This window comes from Acomys minous, assembly GCF_964271855.1.
Source record: "Acomys minous genome assembly, chromosome: 1".
Classification (NCBI taxonomy): domain Eukaryota; kingdom Metazoa; phylum Chordata; class Mammalia; order Rodentia; family Muridae; genus Acomys; species Acomys minous.
In genome coordinates this window covers 21,348,610-21,371,598 of record NC_140483.1, presented here as the reverse complement: position 1 = coordinate 21,371,598, position 22,989 = coordinate 21,348,610, and the positions used below count along the sequence as shown (strand labels likewise).

The following is a 22,989-nucleotide window of genomic DNA, read 5'->3' as shown; positions in this document are numbered from 1 at the left end:
GGCGGAGGCAGGCGGATTGCTCTGAGTTTGAGGCCAGCCTGGTCTACAAAGTCAGTCCAGGACAGCTAAGATAATATAAAAACCCTGTCCAGAAAAAAAGAAGAAGAAGAAGAAGAAGAAGAAGAAGAAGAAGAAGAAGAAGAAGAAGAAGAACAAGAACAAGAACAAGAAGAACAAGAAGAAGAACAAGAAGAAGAAGAACAAGAAGAAGAAGAAGAAGAAGAAGAACAAGAAGAAGAAGAAGAATACACATACAAAACTAAATGATGGGTTTCACTCCTCTATTCACCTTCTCTAGTATTTTACTAAGTAACTTGATTTTATGTGCTAATTATGATTTAATTCTCTCTTCCCTTTCCTCCCCTCAACATCTCCCATATGACCCTCCCACTCTCCTCCAAATTCCGGACCTCTTTTTTATTTTCCACTAATTGTTAGTGCATTGTGCTAATTATTTTTTAACATTTCATTCAAAAGGATCTGAAGCAGCTATGTGTTTCTATCAATTATATTTGTTCAATTATAAGAGCACATACCTTTTTGTTATTTGACATTGTTTAATTGCATTCTGGCTGGGCGTGGTTTTGACTATAATTGTGTCTGAAAACATCTATCGCTGCGCTGACGGACTCCTTCATATTTACTTCCCTCCCCAGCTGGAACAGAGGTTAGTGTCTGGGCAGTGGTGGCAGCCCACACATGTCATTAATATTAGCACTTGGGAGGCAGAGGCAGGCAGGTCTCTGAGTTCGAGGCCAGCCTGGTCTACAAAGTTCCAGGACAGCCAAAGCTACATAGAAAAAAAAAAAAAGTTTGTCTTTTTCCTTCAGAGATTGTCTTCCTTCTTTAATAAAACAAATAAGATGAACGGGGTTTTGGAGATGGCTCGGTCTGCAAAGAGCTTGTCATGCAAGCCTAGGGACCTCAGTTCAGATCCCTAGCACAAGTAAAAAGCTGGCTGTGGTGATGTGTGTGTGTGTGTGTGTGTGTGTACTCACAGGGTAAGAGATGTAAGAGGATCCCTGGGGCTGGCAAGGCAGCCAGTCCAGCTCAGCCAGTGAGCTCCAGTTCAGTGAGACCTTGCCTCAAAAAATGTGGTGGAGGACAATAGAAGACTCCCCTCGTGAACCTCTGGCCTTCACACACATGGCTACACACACACACACACACACACACACACACACACACACACACACACACACACACTATTCTAAATAGAGAAGAAGATAATCTCAGCCAACACTCAGGAGATGAAGCAAGAGAAAATCTTGAGCTTGAGACCAGCCTGGGCTACACAGTGAGATCTTGTATTTAAAAAAAAAATAAAAATAAAAAAGAGTAAGATAAAAACCAGAAGTCCCCTTTCTCATCCCATAAAGTTTCCCTGTAACTGATATTAACATGCCACCTGTCTTTCCAGTTTTTCCTATGTTTATTCAAATAGCGACCCAAGGAGAGATTCGTTTTTAATCTTCACACGACCACTCAATTCTCCTTTTATTCATCAGCTAGTCAGGCGCGTCAGGCTTGTCTCTCAGCCTCCGTTTTGACCACGGCTTGTGCTGGCACACCCCAAACTGAGATGCTGAGAGGCTGCTTTCCGTTTGTTTTCTTAACCATGAAAAGCATTGCCACGGTGGCAAACTGGGTAGAGGTAGCTTTAGCCTCTACTTCTGTAGAATCGATTTCCTTTGCTGAATCATATGGTAAGCTCATTTTTAAAAAATCTTAAAATATTCTGCCAACTGCTGTTAAAAGGGCACCGCCCTGGAGCTTAGCAACAAGATGTAACAAAGCCCACTCTCCGTGTAGGGTGACCTTGGTTTCTCTGGGTTTTGATTTGCATTCCTTTCTTGTCTGTGTGAGTGTTTTCCAATATGGTGGGGGCGGGGGGTCTGGTTTGCATTGCCCTTTTTGTGAATTGCACTACCATTTGTCCCATTGTGCATCGTTTTCTTTTTTAAAATTGAGTTGTTAGACTCTCTTGCCATTTACACTGTAAATGTTTTCTCACTGTCTTTGTGGTTTCTTTTTTTTTTTTTTTACATTTTTATTATATAAAATTTAAATTTTTAAATTTAAAAGTATTTTTGACAACATTCTTCTCCTTCCCCAAGTCCTTCCAAATCTTCTCCTTCTCCATACCCACCCAATTTTAAGTTCTTTCTAAGAAAAACTAATATAAGAACAAAACCTTCAAACTTACAAAAAATACATCAACATCCCCTCCTCACCCCCCAAAAGACAAAATAAAACAAAGCAAAACCACAAATTGTAACCAAATAATGTATATATATTTGTGTGTGTGTGTGTGTGTGTGTATCCAGTCTTGTTTGGTTTTGCCGTAGGTCTAGTCTTAGGTTCCTGGTCACCTAAGCAATGTCAGGTATGGTTCTATCCCACGGTGTAGGCCCTAAGTCATACCAGTTACTGGTTGGTGGCTCCCACAAGCTTTCTGCCACCTTTGCTCTAGCAGAGCTTGCAGACAGGACACCGTTGTAGGTCAAAGGGTTTGCAGCTGGGTTGGTGTTTACTTTTCTCTTTTGATAGCATGCAAAGGCAGAGCTTAGGGGACATAATTCATTCAGCTTGTTTTTGGAAAGGTCATTCTGGTCCACAGATCTAAGCCCAAATGCTCACCTCTTTAGAGAAAGCTCTGAAGGCTAAGTACAAAGCAAGGCCTTTGGCCAGCCGTATCCATCACCCCACAGCACTTCCAGCCTCTGAGGTCATCCTGCCTATTATCTGTTGACTCGCTAAGTGTCCGTTCCCCACAACCTTCGCTGGCTGTGTAGCTGGCCCCTGGAGTGGTGCCTGGCACAGAACAGCCAGTGCACAAACAGTTCCCAAAGCAAGGTCAAGTGAGTGGTGAGTCTTCCGGTTTCATGTGTATAAGATTTTGATAATGAAGCCACTTAGGTCAGAAGTGTCTTAAAACCTGTTTGGTTAAAAACTACGCATCAGGAAAAAACAAACAAACAAAACAAAACAACAAAACACTAAGCATCAGGCTTACCTATTAATTTACGCTTTAAAAACTCGGACTCTTCCTGGTTTCCTTTACAGCTGAATTTCACAAATTATGTGTTATGTTTCATTAAAAAAAAAAAAAACCACAGTGAAGATGGCTTGAAATCGGATTGACTCCTTTAGAGTAACTAGCTTATCTTTATTCCTTCAGTCTTCCAAGACCCAGCTCTGCATGTATTCCCACTTTTATTTTTCTTATCTTTATTTTAAATTTGCTTTAATACACTGTGGTGCACACACAAAGACCCAAGCATGGTTTGTTGCAAAGAGAAGCCCTTTGTTCTCAGTTTTCTATCTCCAGTATTTAAAGAGGCATTTGACTGAATTTTGCATCCTGTGACTTCGAGTTTCCTGCTTCCAGGGCTTTTTGTTGTTGCTGCTATTCCTTTGGGTTCCTTTTCTGATGCTGTGAAGAGACACCATGACCAAGGCAACATATAAAAGGAAGGTTTATTGGGGCTTCACCATTCAAGAGGGTTAGAGTCCATGATCCTCATGGTGGGGAGCACGGCAGCAAGGAGGCAGGCATGGCACTGGGCAGGGGCTGAGAGCATGTGTGATTAGACAACAGCCACAAAGGAGAGAGAGAGAGAGAGAGAGAGAGAGAGAGAGAGAGAGAGAGAGTGTGTGTGTGTGAGAGAGAGAGAGAGAGAGAGAGACAGACAGACAGACAGACAGACAGACAGACAGACACAGAGACAGAGGCACAGAGACAGAGACACAGAGACACAGAGAGACAGAGAGAGAGAGAGAGAGAGAGAGAGAGAGAGAGAGAGAGACAGACAGACAGACAGAGACAGAGAGAGCTGAAACCCGCATAGACTTTTGAAACCCCAAGGCCCTCAGTGACACACCTCTACCAACAAGACCACGCCTCCTAATCCTTCCCAGATAGTTCTACCAACTGAGGACCAAGTATGCAACTGTGTAAGCCTATGGGACTATTCTTATAAAGCACCACAGGCTGTCTTTGTTGGTGTTACAGGCAGTTGTGCTCTTCCAAACAAAACAAAACAGCATGTTTTTTTTTATATTGTTTCTTTATGTTGTCTTTTTACTTTGGGGGGGGTGTTTAAAAATATTCTCAGTATGTAGCCCAGGCTGGCCTCAAAGGTGTGGTTCTTTTCCTTCAACTTTGCAAATGCTGGGATTATGGGTGTGGGCCAGTATGCTTAGCTTAATTTTTAAAAACTTATGTGTGTGTGTGTTCATGTGTGCATATTCAAGTGCACATGTGTGTGTGCACAGGTAGATATTGACTGTCTTCCTCTACAATTCTTCTCAATTTTTGAGAAAGAATCTCTCACTGAACTTAGAATTTCTAGCAAGACTAGCTGGCCGGCAGTAGGGTCTTCCTGCCTACAGTCCCTGAGTTAGGATCACAGGTGTGTACATGTGTGCTTTTTACATGTGTATTTGGGAGTTTTGAACTCAGGTCCTTCACGATTACCCAGCAAGCACTTTACTTTTTTTTTTTTTTTAAAGCATTAATTCCTTCTCAGGGTTTCAAAGGCTGATATCAAATTTGATATAGTTGCTGTTATTAGTTTTCTGGGCTTCATCCCTTCTTGTCTTTTCTGAACATAATTACATTTCCCAGTTTTTCTTCAATATTTGAACCATGAGCAGATACTGAGTTTTACAGATAGCCTTCTCAGTGCCATTGGAAATGGTTATTTGGTCATGTTTTCATTCCACATGACTTGTTACTGACATTTTCCTTGTAAAACACTTCCTCGAATTCCCATGGGGTTATTATAAGCATTATAAACTTTATTAAAATGATACTGGTCTCCTATAAAATAGGCTAGGCAATTCAACTTTTTTTCTGTATTCAAGTAGAGTTTAAATAAAATAAGAATATTCTTTGAAGAATTCAAGAAAAAAACCTTGAATCTTGGAACTAAGGTTTTTAAAAAAAAGATTATTTTATATTATATGCATGTGTGTGCTCAAGTGTATGTATGTACACTACATGTGTGCAGGTGCCATCAGGGGCCAGAAGATGCATCAGATACTCTGTGAATTGGAGTTATAGATGTTTGTGAGTCTCTGGATGTGGATGCTGGTAACAGAAGAAGGGTCCTCTACAAGAGCAGCAACAGGTCTTAACTGTTGAGCTATCTCTTCAGCCCATTTGGTGTTGAAACACGGTCTTACCCTGTGGTCCAGGCTGGCCTTAAACTCCCAAGCCTCCTGTCTTAGCATCCCATATGCCAAGATTATTGACATATGCCATCAGGCCTACCTAGCTCAAGGGATGTGTTTTAAACACTTGTTTGACTGAATTCACAAATTTAACCCCAGCACGTTGGCAGCAGAGGCACGTAGACCTGAGTTTGAAGCTAGTCTGGTCTACACCTTTAGTTTCAGGCATGCCAGAGCTAGACAATGAGAAAACAAACAAACAAACAAACAAACAAACAAAGAAAACCCTCTTTTTGTTCAACATCTTCCTTTGTTATTGATATTGAGTTACTAATTTTCTATCATCTGGGGATGTGTTCTTAGCATTTTGATCATTTAGCTTGTCATCTTTTCCTGGTGATTTATCACATTCCCAGGTCTCTTGGTAAAGGAGTCATCCTATGGGGAATTCTTCCTGGCCTTACTTGCTAGCATTACATCCAACCGAGTCTCTTATACCTTGACAAAGATCCTGTTGTGAGAGGTCATGGTGTCTCTTCACAGCAATAGAACAGTGACGAAGACCACAGGTGTTCTGCCTGCCTGCATGACTGTGCACCGTGTGCGTGCACAGTGACTAAGACAATGGATATTTTGCCTCCACGCATGACTGTGCACTGTGTGCGTGCACAGTGACTAAGACAATGGATATTTTGCCTCCATGCATGACTGTGCACCGTGTGCATGCAGTGTGTACAGAGGCAAAAGAAAAAAAAAAGGTTGGACCACCTGGAATGGAGTTACAGAAAGCTGTGAGTCACCATGTAGATGTTGGGAATTGAATTAAACCCTGTTCCTTTCTGGAGAACATTCAGTGCCCTTAACTAGTGAGCCATCCTCCAGTCTCTGTTATGTGTATGTACCTTAACATATTGTATCCATCCATGCAATCATCCATCCACCCATCCATCCATCCATCCATCCATCCATCCATCCATTTTCATTAACTAAATTTGAGTTAATATTTATGACCTAGTGTGGTGGCTCACACCTGTACTCCCAGCTACTAGGGAGGTTCAGACAGGAGGATTGCTTGAGTCCAGGAGTTCTGGACTGTAGGGCACTATGCCAATCCAATGTCCACACTAAATTCAGCATCAATAAGATGTACTCCTGGGAACGGGGCACCACCAGGTTGCCTAAGGAGGGGTGTACCAGATTGGAAATGGAGCAGGTCAAAACTCCCATGATGATCAAGAGTTAGTGTTTATGAATAAAAACATGTTGAATAGAAAAGAAATGCCAGGGCTGCAGAGATGGCTCAGAGGTGAAGAGCTGACTGCTCTTCCAAAGCTCCTGAGTTCTATTCCCAGCAACCACAATGTGGCTTCTAACCATCTATAATGTGATCTGGTGCCTTCTTCTGGTTTGCAGGCATTATATGCAAGCAGAGCACTGTATACATAATAAATAAATAAATAAAGTCTTTAAGAGAAAAGAAAAATGCCAGGAATGCTTACTGCTTGAGAGCAGCTATGACGGGATTCCTGGGAGATGTAATGTCAAAACTAATGTCTGAATGAAGGGGGAAGCCAGGCATGGGAAAGAAAAGTGCTCTTGGCAGAGGATCCATTTCAAAGGTCCTGAGCTGAAATCAAAGCAAACGGTTTTATTCTTTACCATTTATTAATTTATTAATCTGGTTTTATTCTTAACCATTACGAAGGAAATATACTTTAGAGGCATTGAGCGAGCTGTAGCCTCTGTGACAGCCTCTAGGACAAGTACCACCACGATGACTCCGGTGAGAGCTGTAATAATGGAGCCAGTACACAGCCTAGGCTGGCGCTGGTTTCTCATGGTTATTCTGAGACTTTGGTGTGGGTTGTTAGAGCCAGTGTTTCCTTGTCTCCCATCCCCACGAACCCCTGCAGGAATGCGCATCAACTAGTGGTCCCCCATCTTAGGGCACAGTGTCCCTATGCCCACCACAAACGCACTATGCAAGAAGGTTGGCAACACCTACTCAGGTAGATTTCAAGGCTGCATGTGCTTTACCTCATCCCCAGAGACGGCTTTGAGTCCACTGTTCGCCACTGACTTGGCTGTCCTGGCCCCAGCCCAACACCTCTACTCCATGTCCCTGAGATTGAGAGTGGACTGATCTGGCCTGAACAGAAGAAACAGAGCCATCCATGCCTCTCGTAGACCCACCGCACTCTTTACTGTCCTCGGCAAACTCTCGCGGCTCCTGGGTGGGACTGGCTATGAGGAAGAGGGCTCTGGTTACAGTTTTCTTCTAGGTTATTTCGCAACCTGACTTCTTCCCCTTCAGCTTCCCCCACAGCAGTGTCTGTGGCTGGATTATTTCCCTACTGTTCTGAACATTTTTGCTCTTTCTTTCAGTTCCCGCTACAAGCCAAGTCCTTCCACAGCACACAGCCAGCACCGCAATTACAAAGTATAGGAATCACCAACCATGGGAGCAGTTTCTTTTTCTTTTTCTTTTTTTTTTTCATAAAGAAATGCAACTTTATTATTTTCAAGTACATATGTAGTGTCTCAAACTAATGTCTTACAGAAGGTCATCAGTAAGGAGCTTGTAGATGTTCCTTTAACAAATATATCAGGACCAATGATAATTAGCTTATGCACTTGCTGATTCTAAAAGGAGATTTCTAAAGTGCCTGAGAAGTATACTTTGAGACAGACTAAATATGCCACTTCTAGCAATATTGTTTATGCTCTAAATTTACCCACCAAATGACTTCTTTATTGATTGTGCAAAGGTAAACTTTTGTTCAAAGTCGATGATCTCAAATTAATCTGGCCCAAATAAATATGGTGTCTGATTTAGACTTCCAACTGGAGACCAGACCTGATGAATTTCAAGATATTTATGATAAAGCAAAATTCCACTGCAATGAGACAGTAACCCTTGGGAGGCCTATGGTCCTGGCCTAATGTTTGCCCTTCATATTCCCAACTTATGTTTTCTAATTTCCTTGCTGTCTCTCACTTGCTTGGCTCATTCATCTCGGTCCATCTGTGCAATGCTTTCTAGGCCAGGCTTAGAGAATAGGCAGCTCTCCGCAGAGCAAAATGTTAGGTGAGAGGAGAGGAAGGAAAGAAAACTCCATTCCGTAGGAACCTGAAGCCAGCTTCCTGTCTCAAAGAAAGTGGGCACTTGCCTTGGAGCGATGGCGGTGCCATCTGAGAGGTCAAAGCCTCTTAAGATTTTTCTCTCGTGTCTAACGTTTCTGACAGTGTCATGACCCAAGCTGATTCTGCAAGTCTTTGAAAGGCAGAGATATTCTGGGAAACTTGTCTACACTAATTCCTGCCAATGGCCAGGACATCCTTTTTTTCAGGACCAGCTAGGCGATGTTCAGCAGACACGCATGAAGGGGAGGGAGTGGGAGAGTGGGGGGGGGGTTGGTGAGGGGAGACTGGCAGGTAACTGGGGTCTCAGGACGGCATGATGCACCTAAGAACTGAGAGTGTTCCCAAGAATGCACGGTGGAGAAAGCTGGACCTTCTGTGACACCTGAGCCTTGTGGACAGAGAGGACCACTACCCAAGGGGCAATGGGGCACCAGGGTGGCACACTCCCTTCTGGTCTTGTCCTTGCTGCTAGTCTGATGAGGTGGGAATTTGGTCTGCTGGTGTGCTAGTCTATAAAAAAGCAGGACAGAGCCGGAACCTACCCCACCTACCTGAAGGCTGAAGATGACAAGCCTGTGGTCATTGGCTGCCTTTCTTTCTTTGCTGTCTCCTTTAGCCAGCGCACCCCAACCTTTCCTGGCTAGCCTAGCTCTCCTCTGGTTCCTGGCCTTGGCTGAGAGACAGGCCTAGTCTGTCCAACCAGCTTTCTTTTCTGGTCTCAGGTTTGTGCACTCACAGAAGGGACAATCTTGGGTTTTCAAGGTGTGAGGGGGAGGGGCGAGGGAAGGCGTCAGGTTGGGGGGGGGGTAAGGAAGAGGCGTGGGAAGAGGAATGAAGCCAGAGACTTGGGCACTTGGTGGTCTGAGGAGGTTTCTTCAGGATTAGACAGGATTAACCTTTGGGCGTTGCTCTGTTTGAACAACACAGGTGAGAGTGAAAGGCTGGTTGGTACACAGGGGTGCCTGGGGCAACCCCCTTCTTCAGACAACGTGGTAGAGTGGGATGAGGGGGGTCTGAGGAGACAACCCCAATATGTAGTTTGAGGGTTCACAGCTGGGCCTATGGAGCAGTCGGAGCAGTCCCCCTCAGGTTTATTTGCCCAAGCCTGTCAACTTAGTTCACTCAGTTGCTTCCTTCTGTCTTCCCAAATCTCCCCCTAAAAATACCACCCCCACCCTCTCCTCTCGCCCTTCCCTTCACCACCCCAGCAACACCTCCAGGGCTTCCCTTCTCTCCCAGTCTTCCTTTTTCCAGGGAGCTCAGTAGTAGGTCTCCTTCTCCACCCAGCCTGTTAGAGAGATGGGATAAAGGTAGCAGGAGGAGCGCAAAAGGAGGCAAAAGGTCAACCCGCCCCAGGCCTTAAACAGCTGAGGTGAGAGGTGCTGAGCAGCCTGGGGGAGGAGGGGGAAGAGCAAAGGGAAGGGGCAGGCACCATTCTGCCTCTCAGCCTGGTGGGTGGGCTATATGTTTTGAAAGGGGGAGGGGAGGGGACAAGCCTGTCTTCAGGGGAGATTTGTATTCCCTCAGCAGATGCTGGAAATGCCTCCCTTCCGGGCCTCTCAGGTAACTCATATGTAAGGAAGCAGCTTTCCTGCTGGGGCTACGAAGATTGACAGCCGTGACATTTGTTTTTAGAAATCAGATTTCAGATTTTATGTGCTACTGGGTCCATTAGAAAACCACACACACACACACACACACACACACACACACACACATACACACACAATACCAGGCCATTCAACATTGGGTGTGGTTTGTAGGCCATCCATGCCAACCCAGCAAATGATCAAAAAATATTTCTAGGGAAAATAAATCATCTCTTGGTTGATGTCTGGCAATCAGGAGGCCTGTGTTCTGGCACCAGTCTGTATTCCTTGTCTAATGATCCTAAACAAATAAATCACCTCTGTGCATCTTTTAAAATAAGCAAATGTGTAGATGATTTAGATGACTTTGAAGGGACCTTCTAGTCTGATGGTCTGTGACCCTATATCAGCACTTCTCAACCTGTCATGACCTCTTTGAGGGTCAAATGACTCTTTCACAGGGGTCACATATCAGACATCCTGCATATCAGATGTTCACATTACAATTCATAACAGCAGCAAAATTACACTTATGATGTGTCAACAAAAATAATTTGGTGGTTGGGGGTCACCACAACACGAGGAACTATATTAAAGGGTCACTGCTGAGAACCACTGTTCCAGTGGAAAGTGGAGGCTTTGAAGAACCTTGTTAGGCCAGATGGGATAGAGAAGCTGAAGGGAAAAAGGACAGGGTGCGCATGCGCAGGGCTCCTGGGCCCTTTGGCCAGAGCTGTCTGCGGAGCGGAAGTACTTACCTCCAGGATACCGCCGTAGGATGAGTTTTCGGACTTCATCATAGATGAAGATGAGGAGACTGTAGGGAAAGGCACAGAACCACCAAGTGACCCTGGAAGCAACAGAGGGAAGTGTCAGGCGCCTCAGAGGCTGGCACAGCACCACAAAGGTGGAATTAAAGTGAAACAGAATCTGAGTCCAAAAGGGGACCAGGATTCCTGTGTTGCCACCACTCCCTCAGCCACCTGAAGAGACACTCACTTGAGTGGGTACATGCGGAGCGCCACCCCCATACCCGGGCAGTAAGACAGAAAGGCAGCCAAAGCCGTCTCTTCTAGGAGCCCAAAAATCAGGATCTTGTTCCTAGAAAGACAAAGGGAAGAAGGCAGGGAGCATTGTGTGAGGGTGTCCGGAGGGAGAGCTCCTGGGGCACCCCTGGAGGTGGAAGGGAAGGCAGATAGAAACGGGAGGGAAGGGATCCTCATCCAGATCCTCGGCAAACCTCCTTATGCTTAATGTAACCAAAAGGAAAATAATTTCCTTCGTCTGTCTGTGTGTGTCTGTGTGTCTGTGTGTCTGTGTGTGTGTGTGTGTGTGTGTCTGTCTGTCTGTCTGTCTGTCTCTCTCTCTCTCTCTGTGTGTGTGTGTATGTGTGTGTGTGTGTGTGTGTGTGTGTGTGTGTGTGTGTGTGTGTGTGTGTGTGTAGTGATGGCTGGACTCACTTTGTAAACCAGGCTGGCCTCGAACTCACAGACATCTGCCTGCCTCTGCCTCGCAGAGTGCTGGGATTACAGGCATGTGCCACCGCCCACCCCAACCCTCCAGCTCAAATAGTTATTTCTTATGTAACTCTGTGTCAGAGATGGAGTCATTCATCAACAGGGGCAACACATAATATTGTTATTGTCCCAGGTCCATAGGCTGGGAAAACATCATCTTCCCAGCAGGATGTCTTAAAAGTCTCCTCTGGGCAGAGCCCATGGGTGCCTTCTACCTCTCAGCATCTCCTATGGACCCAGGTGGCTGCTCATCACAGACACTGAATGAAAAGGATGTTTGCAAGATATGTATCCCAGCTAGTGATTACTCCTGTGTCACCACACAGGAAGTGGTTGACATATTTTCTGCGTCAGAATTTGAAAGCAGGACAAACCAAAGTTCTGAGGGCAGTTCCTAGAGTCAGACTCCTCATGTCTATGACGAGCTTATCCACTTCCTGACTCTGGGTGATTAAAGAAAGGCTTAATTTCTTGGGGCCCCATGCTGCTTCCCTCTCTATAATAAGAAGGGGAAAAACCCAGGTTTTCTTTGGTTACATAAAGCATGAGATGATGTCTGAAGAGGACATAGGAGTATCTCATGGCTCCTCTTCTGACCAATCCACAGTTTGATTGATTTTTGTCTCCCACGTTACACTTGTTTTTTGTTTTTTTTTTTCGAGACAGGGTTTCTCTGTGTAGCCTTGGCTGTCCTAGACTCGCTTTGTAGACCAGGCTGGCCTCGAACTCAGTGATCCGCCTGCCTCTGCCTCCCAAGTGCTGGGATTAAAGGCGTGCGCCACCACGCCCGGCTTACACTTGTTAATAAGTGATGAATATATTAAATTTTATTTTAAATATTCATGGGATCTAGGCAGAACTGGAGTAACATGCTATCACTGTCTTCTTGGGGTTTGCCTAAGAACGACCCACTAGAAAACCTGGCAGATCTTCCAAGCAAGTGCCTGATTTCATATGACTTTTGGGAATGCTGCTGAGGGTATCTCTGAAGACTTTTAACTGTGCAAAGACAGAAGGTGAGGCCCTGGTACCCTGAGGCTGCCTCTGGCCAGGTGGCTTGTGGGTGTCAATGCTCCCCCTCCTGTGCTTAGCCAGGGTCATGCTGTTTCTTATCTGCCTCTCAGAGGGCTGGCTTAATCAGTCTGGTTCCATCTCTGCCTTCCTGTGGCATCCTTCTAAGTAGCTGGTACAGGACTGTGCCTAATTTCTTAGATTCCCTGGGGCAAAATTCATTTGGGCAATATTGGCCTTTGTTTATGGTAGGAAAAAAAGGGGGAGCCTGGCCCCTTCAATTCTCAGCCTCAATCTATGTTAAAAGCACAAATGGATGTGGTGACAGATGTATGACAGGTTGCTACTACAATGTGGGGTGGCGAGACCGGCCCCGAGGACCCTGACCAGCTGAATGACCTTATCACTTAACCTTGGGAGACTTCCTGCAACCACAGTGTACAGTGGTCCCCACCTGGAGGATCTCTTGTGGGATTAGAGTGAGGCATGTGGTGCCCCACTGCAGGAAGGCCTGAACATGCCCCTGGGCAGATGCAGCGCCACAGGATAAGTGCGATACAAGTGGCTACCTGTCAAGTGCTGGTGTGTAGGACAGGAGCCCTGACCCTGGATTTAGAACTGGGCAACTGATGTGGCCAGGTGCCATTCACATACGGAACGGAAGAGGGTAGAAGGAGGAAGGGTGAGAACCAGGAAGATGCCTGTGAAGGTAGAACGCCGCAGCAAAGTTACGTTAGGAGCAATGCTAGAACTCCATAGAAAGGGTCTTGCTGTTCTGTCCTCATTTCCGGTCTGTTTCAAAACCTGGCTATAGGTATGTAGGTAAGTTATGACAGCCAGATACTTCCACAGCAGCCTGGGGGGGGGGGGTTGAGGCTATCTGGTGTTGGGATCCTGGCCTGTACAGGTGGGTGAGCTTGTGTGGAGGACGCTGCCTGGGTGGTGGGCACTGCTAGTGACAGGTGCTCACTTCATGCCCTGCTGGAAGACTGAGTTGCGACGGGTCTTGCAGATGATGAGGTCAGCCCACTGCACAACCACGATGCTGGCAAAGAAAGCCGTGTGGCACGTGAACTCCACCACCTTCCGCTGCTCATAGGTCTGGGGAGAAGGCAGACAGGAAGAGGTGAGGTGTGAGGGAAAGGGATGACCTTACCCACAAATGCCGTGCCTTACGCAGTTGTTTAACTTGGCGTTTAACACACGGCCTGCCCCTAGGCTGCCCCTGGCCCATTGGCACCAGGGCTTCAGTCCCTCCCCTTGTCCTTTGTGTCACGCTTACAGGGCCCCACTCACCCACTCTTGTCCATAGCTGTCCTCCAGGTCGTTGGTAGTCCGATCGTCCCAGTCAAGGCGGATTCCCAGGAGCCGTGATGGCAGAAAACCGTTCTCTGCCAGTATCACAAAGTAGGTGAAGAAGCCGCCCAGAGCCTGGATCATGCCTTGAAAGTGGGTTGTAAGCAAAAGGTAGGACCTGAGTAGAGAAAGAGGCAGGAAAGGACCACCCCTTGGGGGACAGAGATGGAACTCTCTAGCTCTCAGGGAGCTGGACTCTTTTCTGAAATTACACTCCTCTCTTTTTGTTGTTTTGTTTTGTTCTTTTGAGACAGGGTTTCTCTGTGTAACAGAGCCTTGGCTGTCCTGGAGCTCTCTCTGTAGACCAGGCTGGCCTCGAACTCACGAAGATCCTCCTGCCTCTGCCTCCCTTACTCCTGTCTTTTGGGCACTAGTAGCAGCCTTTCGGGGAATACCCTTCAAGCCCCTGGCTCAGCGCACCAATCTGTCCATAAGCCATGCTGATAAGCCTCTCGTTCACCAGCTTGTCTGTCTGGGAGTTTCGTGGCTGCCGCTTCATGATGTCGCTCTCGGCTGCTTCGTATGCTAATGAGATCGCGGGAACCTGCGTACACAGGGCATGGGGAGGAGAAGGAGTCTGAGGAGATCTGGGAAACCAGAGCAGCAACTGCTTGGTGATGAGACAACAGAACACAGCACATCAGCACCTAAGATCCTGTTATCACCAGGGACATAGCTGAGGGGGTAACGTGCTTGCCTAGCATGAGTGAGGCTTGGCTCCCATCCCCAGTACCACAGTATGGCGGGGAGAAAGCTCCTATTTTCCTCCAGGCCTGTGCTTATGTGCAGCCTACTGGTCAGGGTCTCTGGTCAGATGCCCCGGAGCAGCTCCTTTATCTGCAGCTCGCCCCACCCCTGTTCCGTGTGACTGCCAGGCCTAACTTGACTCCGCCCTCTGGCCTCACCATATCTGTGCCCAGGTCGATGCAGAGGATGGTCACGGTGCCCAGGGGGAGGGGGATGTTGGCAATGATGAACAGCAGGAAAGGCGTGATCTCAGGGATGTTGCTGGTCAGGGTGTACGCAATGGACTTCTTCAAGTTGTCGAAGATCAGGCGGCCTGTGGAGAGGTCCTGAGGGCATCAGGGAGATTAGGGGGACCCTCCCCACCCTAGCCCCTGAGCTGCGGCCGGCCAACTGGCTGCTCATTTCTCTATGAGGAAAGTTTAAAGCTAAAGGAAAGTGTGGAATCTTAGAGAGAGAGTCAGAGAAACCAGAAGGTCTGGCTTCAGCCATCCTGGGTGTGTCACACAGCCCACACAGCCTCCTCACCCTCCTCCACGCCTGTCACGATGGAGGCAAAGTTGTCGTCGAGAAGGATCATGTCGGCTGCCTGCTTAGAGACATCAGAGCCAGAGATGCCCATGGCGATGCCGATGTCAGCCTTCTTCAGCGCGGGGGAGTCATTCACCCCGTCACCAGTCACCGCCACGATGGCTCCCTGGGGGAGAAGACGCCAATGGTGCTCGAGAACAGAGTCCTTGCCTGTCTGGCCCTGCCTCTGCCTCTTGCTGTCTCGCTCACCTGCCTCTGACACCCCTCCACAATGATGAGCTTCTGCTGAGGGGAGGTCCGGGCAAACACAATCTCGGTGTGGTCCCTGAGGATCTCATCCAGCTGCTCTGACGTCATGTCCTTCAGGTCCGAGCCGTGCACCACGCATGCCTTGGCTTCTCTGGAGGGTGGCAGGGGCAGAGGAAGCTGATTATCTGTACTCGACGCCAGTCCTGCTACGCCTCCCTGCCCCCTGTGTGCTTTCGGTCCTCTGCCAGGTGGGACTCCACCATGGCTTCTGTGCTCCCTTCTGTGATGCTGAGTTCTGTTATTTCAGAGGCAACAGTACATTCTACCCCTGCTGTGTCACCCAAGCCTAAGTGCTGTTTGCCAGGCATATCCCATCCCTATAGCAACCCTGCTGTGTGGACAGCATCTCAATGTCATAACTGAGAAAATGGAAGCTCAGGACTGCAAGATGTTTCCAAGGTGACACAGCTCGGCAGTGGCACAGCCTGGACACAAGCTTGTCTGAGGAACTGGCCACTGAGCTGTTAAAGAAAATACCTTAGTCTAAGGGTCCCAGAGATGCTGTCCAGATGTCCCCAAGGGACACTCGGGGCCTCTGTGGGAGAGGATGTGCTGACCAGGAGCAGGGTCTTTGTAAAGGCCTCACCTGGGATTGACTTGACTCACGGGAATGTTGAGCCGGGCTGCTATGTCCTCCACCGTCTCATTACCCTCTGAAATGATGCCCACGCCTTTGGCAATGGCCTTGGCTGTGATAGGGTGATCCCCTGTCACCATGATCACCTGAGAGGAAGGAGAACACAGAAAAAGAAATCATTGTTGTTTTCCCCTCCACCTATTCCTTTCCCCAAATTATGTAAAGTTAGACTACTAGATGTCTGAGGTTGGTGATTGGTGAATCCTAGCCAGAATAGTGGAGGCGTGTGTGTGTGTGTGTGTGTGTGTGTGTGTGTGTGTGTGTGTGTTTGGGAGTAAGGGCAAGAGAAAGTAGCAAATTATGGTGGGTGCTGGTGGGTGCACGGATCAGAGGAAGGATGTTTAAACAGCCAAAAACATCCACGGCCAAATGACAGGTTAATGAGGATCCCTTCCCTTGGCAGAGGGATCTGTGTTCTCCCCCACCTTCATCTTTCTGATTCTCTCTCTCTCTCTCTCTCTCTCTCTCTCTCTCTCTCTCTCTCTCTCACTTGCTCATTCCCTTGCTCTGTGTCTCGCTCTCCCCGATCCTCTCTGGGATAAGATCTTGAGGTCTGCAGCCTGAGGTGGCCTCAGACTCACAGGGCCCTCTTGTCTGTGCCTCTTAAGTGCTGGGATCATGTGCACACATTACCGTGCCTGGGCTGTCTGGGAGATTTCTTTAGGAGTCTGGATATGTGGGAAATGAAGCAGTCAGAGCTGGGCCAGATACTTCTGTTAACAGCTTCCCCCCCCCCCAGCCCTTTCTCCTCCTTCTCTTTCTCCTGTTATTTCATGTGTATGGGTACTTTGTCTGTCTGTTTGTCCTTGTACCATATATGTGCCTGGTGCCCTTGGAGGCCAGAACGGTTGTGAGTCGCCATGTGGGTCCTCTGAAAGCGCAGCCAGCAGAGTGCTCTTAACTGCTGAGCCACTTTACCAGCCTTTAGCTCCCTTTGAATACAGTTAAGAAGACCAAAGTCTTGTGAGGGGCACAGGAACCCAGAACAAACGTTTGGTTTCCCAAGCGTGTCAGGTGACCACTGCCCTGCGGTTGCATAGAGTAGGGCTAAGATGGAGACGGTGTCCAGGTACAGGCATGCTCATCTGCTTTTCAACAGCCACACACAGTACGGGAGGAAGGCGATTCTTGCCTTAGCCGGGATAATTAACGGTCTTGACTGTTGCAGACTAGATGGAGTGGGATGAGAAGGTGTAGGCCTGGGAAGAGGCTATTATCAGCCTAAAGTGATCAGCGAGATGAGGACAGATCTGCGTATGTGGGCTTGTGGGAAGAAGTCCCACAGATCTGAAGCAAGACACACCTCGTCAGGCCCCACTGCCTTTTCTCCCACCCCATATTACTAACCTGAGACAACCTGCAAAGAACCCTCCTATTGAAAAGCAAGCGTCTCTTCAAACCTCTGGTACTTAACTCTCTAACTTATCGAAAGCCTTCACTCTTGGTTTCTGCAGCTCCTTTATCTCCGCCCCAGTGGTACTCCTACCCCATTGCATGTTCTTTCAAGCTTCCTCGGGGTGGCAGAATGGAGCCCAGCAAGTGCTGGCTTTAGACAGGAACCTAAGTTTAAACATTGACCTTCACCAGCCGCTGGACTTGAGATGAGTCAACTTTCTGCTTCAGCACAATGCAGGGGTGTGCCCGTGCCCCACATCGTTCCAGTCTGGCCTTATGTAGACACTAAATAAATGATAGCTGCGTCTTATCACCCCATGTCCCCTGCACTTCCCCCAACTCACCCCCCCACTCCCCACCGCCCACCCCCACCCCTGCACTGGTTTCTCCTCCGCTTCCTCAGAAATGTTGGTGAGCCAAGGGTTTCATGCTTTACCCTTTCCTTGACTCCTGTTTGCTTCCTGGGCAATATAATAAAATATTCTAATAAACATTTAGTTTGTACTCCTGTGCTAATGAGATTTAAACCTCCAGTCCTGACCTTCTTTCTTAGACTCTAAACTATATTGCAACTGTTCCTAAATATTCATATTCTCTCTCTCTCTCTCTTTCCCCCCTGTCTGTCTCTCTCTGTGTCTCTTTGTCTCTCTGTCTCTGTCTCCCGTGCCCACCTCTGTCTGTCTGTCTGTCTTTCTGTCTGTCTCTCCTTCTCTCTCCCCCACCCCGTCTCTCTTTGTCTCTTTCTGTCTCTGTCTCCTGCCCCCCCCCCCCCCCCGCTCTGTCTGTCTGTCTGTCTCTCTGTTCTTACAAATGCTGCAGGCTTAAGGTCCTAGCTGAAGCCCTCCAGCTCCTCTCCCCTTTGATGCTGTTTTCTCTATTCACTCTGTGCTGTCCTCTGCCGTATCTTTGCACCCCATACCCGCCTTGCTCATCAGGTTCTCAAAATGCCTCTCAAAAGCAACTATGTGTCTTCACTGCCTTTATCACTGTCTTGCTCAGACCCTCAGCCCTTGCTTGGATTATCCTGCACCTTTTAATCTGTCTCCCTGTTTCCCTGACTTCAGCTCTTTCACAAAATCCAGCCCATTCTCCAGTAGGTGGCCTTAAAGCTGTATCTGTGATATCTGTGGCCTTCTGTGGCACACGGGAGAAGGCTCGGGTCTGGCATGTAAGAGGAATCCTTCCAACTGGCCTTGACCCAGTGTTTCAGTCCTAATTCCCAGGGCTCCCCATCATCTCTCCCCTGCTGACCCGCACACCTCCCGATAGTGTGGGCCTAGCCGGGCACGTCCTGTTCTTGCTCTGACTCCCCTTCCTTTAGAGGCTACTGAATCCTCTTTAGCCTTCAAGGCCCAGGTCAAATATCATCCCCTCTGCTAAACCCTGTCTAGTTCTCTGAGCAGAATTAACAGCTCCCAGTTGATTTTCCACAGAGTCCTTGCCCAGCCTCTCTGCTATTTCTCATCATGCTGAGAGGCACCTGACTGGGCAGAAGGAGCATGGCTCCTAGGCAAGCCAGCTGCGCTTCGTCTTCCAGCTCACCTCTTACCAACAGTTCTATTTTGGGGAAACTATTTACCTACTCTGAGTTTCTATGCGTTTGTTTTTCAGTGTTGGGGGGTGGGTGGGTCATAACGCCTATTTTCCATACTGAGTGCTTATAGCACTCAAAACTCACACACATGCACAGCGCCAAGTCTTCTGGTGTGATGGCTAAGAAATAGACTGCCTTGTTTCAAATTCTGACTTCATATCTTACTAGTTATGTGGTCTTGGCCTTGCTATGTTGTGCCTCAGTTTCCTTCTCTGTAACTGAGAAGATATGGGGCACTTACTCAGAAGGCAGCCTTGCTTACTGCTTAGTGTCTGATGCATGTAAAACATTAAAATAGCCTATTATTAGGGCATTGACTAACAGGTACTCAATGATCCCAACTCTTATGACCGTTATATGATGTGCTTAGAAGCATCTGCCCCCTCCCCCGCGAGAGATCTTGAGATGTGGCCCAGATTCATCTTTGTATCCTCAGAGCCAGGCTGAGTTGCATTGTTCAGAAGGAGGAGGAGGAGAAGGAAGAAGATGAAGAGGAGGAGGAGGAGGGGGAGGAGGGGGAGGAGGGAGCAGCAGCAGCAAGTGATGGAACAGGAATTGGTAACCAGAAAAAGGATGTCAGGGACCAGGTACCTGATGCACAGTTGATAAGCAATATATATTTGCTGGATGAAGAACAAACCAAGCAAACACAGTCAGTGAGAAGTGGCTGCAGTTGGCAGGAGGGGAGTCATGAGTGAGAGAGATGAATCCAGGGGGTGAGCCCGTTGGGATAGACAAGAGCTTACTACTCTCATTCCAAATGGATGGGCTGGGCAGCAGTGGAGCAACCACCTAGCCATGTACCCATACTAGGCGTGCCTACCGGTGCTTGGAATGAGAAAGGAAGGGTGCACACAGCTAGGGCCTTGAGCTGGGCTCGATGACAGGCAAGAGCAAAAGGAAGAGGTGAGGGCTCTGGTCAGGCATGCACCTCTCCTGCAGGGGGACAACTTCTCCGTGTCAGCGGGAAGGACGCTGCCAGGAGCCTGTGTCTCCTCAGGACAGCAGCCGCTGGAGTCGACCTCTAGCACCAGGCATGCAAAGTCAGGGGTCTCGGGTGGGAAGGAGGCCAGTACCTTGATGCCTGCACTGCGGCACTTGCCCACAGCATCTGGCACAGCTGCACGGGGTGGATCAATCATAGACATGAGCCCCACAAAGCAAAGCTTCTCTGTGGGAAAGTTCAGCTCATCCGTGTCAAACTTGAAGCCCCGAGGAAACTTTCCAGAAGGCAGGTTCAGCTGACAGAAGCCTGGGGAGGAGCAGGAGGGAGGAGTCAGAGCAGCAGGGTGGCTGTCTAGTTGTCTCTAGGGACCCTCATGCTAGAGACACTGCCAAGGCTCAGGAACCGCATCCCTAGGCCTGCTCACCCAGCACGCGTTCCCCGAGTCCTCCCAGCTCCATGTAGGCATTTTGAAAGGCGTCCTGCATCTCCTTGTCGAGAGGGATCTCCTTGCCCTGTACCAGGATGGTGGAGCATCGGTCCAGGATGCGCTCTGGGGCTCCTTTCATCACTAACACATGGCTCTGGGGGCTGTCTTCTCTCTCATGGATGGACAGCTGGTGAGGGGAAAGGCAGTTACAGAAGGAGCCATACAATCTTGGTGGCTCTTTTGCTTAGCACAGGGTCCAATAGCAGCTGCTGAGGAGGAAACCTTCCTTAATAATATAACTCTAGGGCTGGAGAGATGGCTGAGGTTAAGAGTGCTGACTGCTCCTCCAGAGGTCCTAAGTTCAATTCCTAGCACCCACATGGTGACTCACACCCATCTAGAATGTGAACTGTTGCCCTCTTCTGGCCTGCGGGTGTACATGCAGGCAGAGGACTGTATACATAATAAATAAAATCTTGGGGCTGGAGAGATGGCTCAGAGTTTAAGAGAACTGGCTGTTCTTCCAAAGGTCCTGAGTTCAATTTCCAGCAACCACATGGTAGCTCATAACCATCTATAATGAGATGTGGTGCCCTCTTCTGGCATGCAAGCACACATGTACACAGAATACCTTATAAATAATAAATAAATCTTTAAAAAACTAAAACAAAAAAAATCTTAAAAAATGTAACATAATTCTAATCCATCAAAGATTGTCAACAAGCTGGGCGTGGAGGTGCACACCTTTAATCCCGGCACTTGGGAGGCAGAGGCAGGCAGATCACTGCGAGTTCAAGGCCAACATGGTCTACAAAGTGCACCCAGGACACCCAAGGTCAGAGAAACCCTGTCTTGAAAACAAAAACAAAACAAAAAGCAAAACAAAGATTGTGTGGAGAGTGTCCCAAGCCTTAAAATCTGAGAGTCGCTTCCAATTCATTCAGCAAATGGTCAGTAAGATCAGTTAGGACAGGCATTGTGCTGGGGGTTGGATAGCTTTCATTAGCATCCCCTGTTCCTCAATGACCCCGGCTAGTCTTGGCATTAACAGGTGCCTAGAGGCTGAGGGATACTGTAAGAGAATTATGGAAGTTCGCTTTTGTTATCTGGATGGCAGTGCTTGGGGGACGTCTATTGGACGAAGAGAAGAGAGGGTGACAGGTTGCATGTGGTAAGGTTTGCCAGTTAGAGCATGGTGGCAAGCAGACATGTAGCCAAGCCAGTTGCCCTGGGATTGAGGATTGAGTGGGAGAACACATGTTCCTCAGATGCTCCCATTCCTTCTTTCTGTTGAGGCGTCTCCTTTCACCCACCCTCCCCACTTTTGTGTCCATGCCCCCACCCTCCCTCTCTGTCCCAGTAGCCCAACCAGACCTGATATTTGTTGGTAGAGTTGAAGGGAATCTCTGCCACCTTAGGGTTCCTGTCCCTCATCTTCCTCACAGAGCCACAGGACAACTCAATGCACTTGAGCAGCGCAGACTCAGAGGCATCACCAGCCGTGTCCCTCTGCCAGGAGAAAGTAGAGTCCAGTGTCACAGTCGGGGAGGGAAGGGAGAAGAGGACAGAGGAGACAGGGTGTCAGTGCAGGTCACCAGGGCAGCTACAGGATGCAAGCGGGAAAGCTGGGCATCTGCGAGGGCATTTGGAAACATCCCCCTAAGACACCAGTGTGCACTCACTGGCTGTCCCCCTACCTTAGACACAGAGATATTCTCCTGCCCAGCCTTGAAGACAGCACGGTTGCAGAGGCCAGCAATCCGAGACAGGGCTGTCCATGTGGGGGACCGTTTGTCAAAAGTGGCCCCTGGGAAGAGATGAGAGAGAAAGCTTGGCTCCCCGCTAGCGCGTTTTCACACCCTGGTCCCCCTCTTCTATGAGGGCCCCTCAGGACAATCACTTCCCATCACCCTTTCTGGAGCACCCAATCACCAGATTGATCTTCCGTGGTGTCGGCCTCGTGGATCTGGTTGTCAAACCACATGTGAGCCACGGTCATGCGGTTCTGGGTGAGCGTGCCCGTCTTGTCCGAGCAGATGGTGGATGTGGAGCCCAGCGTCTCCACCGCCTCCAGGTTCTTCACCAGGCAGTTCTTCCGAGCCATGCGCTTGGCGGTCAGCGTCAGGCACACCTGGTGGACAGAGAGGAGAAGACAAAGGGCTAAGGTGTCCAAGGGACCTAGCAGGAAACAGAGATGGTTCAACTTTAGGCACACGGATGGGTTCCTAGGTGTCTTTTTGGTAAATGCCCAGAAGAAAAGTTGAAGATCTCTGTGACTCCAGGTCAGGCCCAAAAGACGTGTGAGCCACCCATACAGAAGGGACAACAGAAACGGCAGAAGAAAATGGGTTTCTTTGAGGACAACAAAAAGGTTGTGGCTTGACAGCTATTGGGTAGCTGTGAGGACAAGGGACAGGAGAAGCAGGGTGGCGACACATCACAGTGGCTGATGAAGGACAGAGTACAAGAGGGAGGACAGACGGATCTGTTTCAGCAGCGGAGTTAAGGATGGGAGCTGAGAAATGCCAGTGGGTTTGCTAGTTAGTCACTGATGACCTTTGAAAGAGCCTTTAGAGCGAGCGAGACAGGACAAATCCCAGACTGCACCAGG

The 22,989-nt window shown here is 48.3% G+C and overlaps 1 protein-coding gene across 2 annotated transcripts in view; it reads right to left on the bottom strand.

Annotated features, from left to right (window-relative positions):
* Window positions 1–3,214: 3,214 nt before the first annotated feature.
* ATP1A2 (ATPase Na+/K+ transporting subunit alpha 2) overlaps window positions 3,215–22,989 on the bottom strand; it is a 31,607-nt gene continuing 11,832 nt past the window's right edge. Inside the window, exons 9-23 of one of the 2 annotated variants that reach the window (XM_084775739.1) lie at window positions 22,311–22,509; window positions 22,076–22,185; window positions 21,753–21,887; window positions 20,376–20,565; window positions 20,082–20,257; window positions 15,966–16,102; window positions 15,320–15,470; window positions 15,068–15,236; window positions 14,701–14,855; window positions 14,216–14,339; window positions 13,736–13,881; window positions 13,410–13,540; window positions 10,911–11,012; window positions 10,670–10,761; window positions 3,215–3,436 (exon numbers count right to left, since the gene is read on the bottom strand). In XM_084775739.1, coding sequence (XP_084631865.1) covers window positions 3,237–3,436; window positions 10,670–10,761; window positions 10,911–11,012; window positions 13,410–13,540; window positions 13,736–13,881; window positions 14,216–14,339; window positions 14,701–14,855; window positions 15,068–15,236; window positions 15,320–15,470; window positions 15,966–16,102; window positions 20,082–20,257; window positions 20,376–20,565; window positions 21,753–21,887; window positions 22,076–22,185; window positions 22,311–22,509 — 2,217 coding nt within the window. In that variant the 3' untranslated portion in view covers window positions 3,215–3,236. Of the gene's footprint in view, window positions 3,437–7,646; window positions 9,611–10,669; window positions 10,762–10,910; window positions 11,013–13,409; window positions 13,541–13,735; window positions 13,882–14,215; window positions 14,340–14,700; window positions 14,856–15,067; window positions 15,237–15,319; window positions 15,471–15,965; window positions 16,103–20,081; window positions 20,258–20,375; window positions 20,566–21,752; window positions 21,888–22,075; window positions 22,186–22,310; window positions 22,510–22,989 lie in introns of those variants that run through there. The other variant, XM_084775740.1, reaches the window with a different exon arrangement.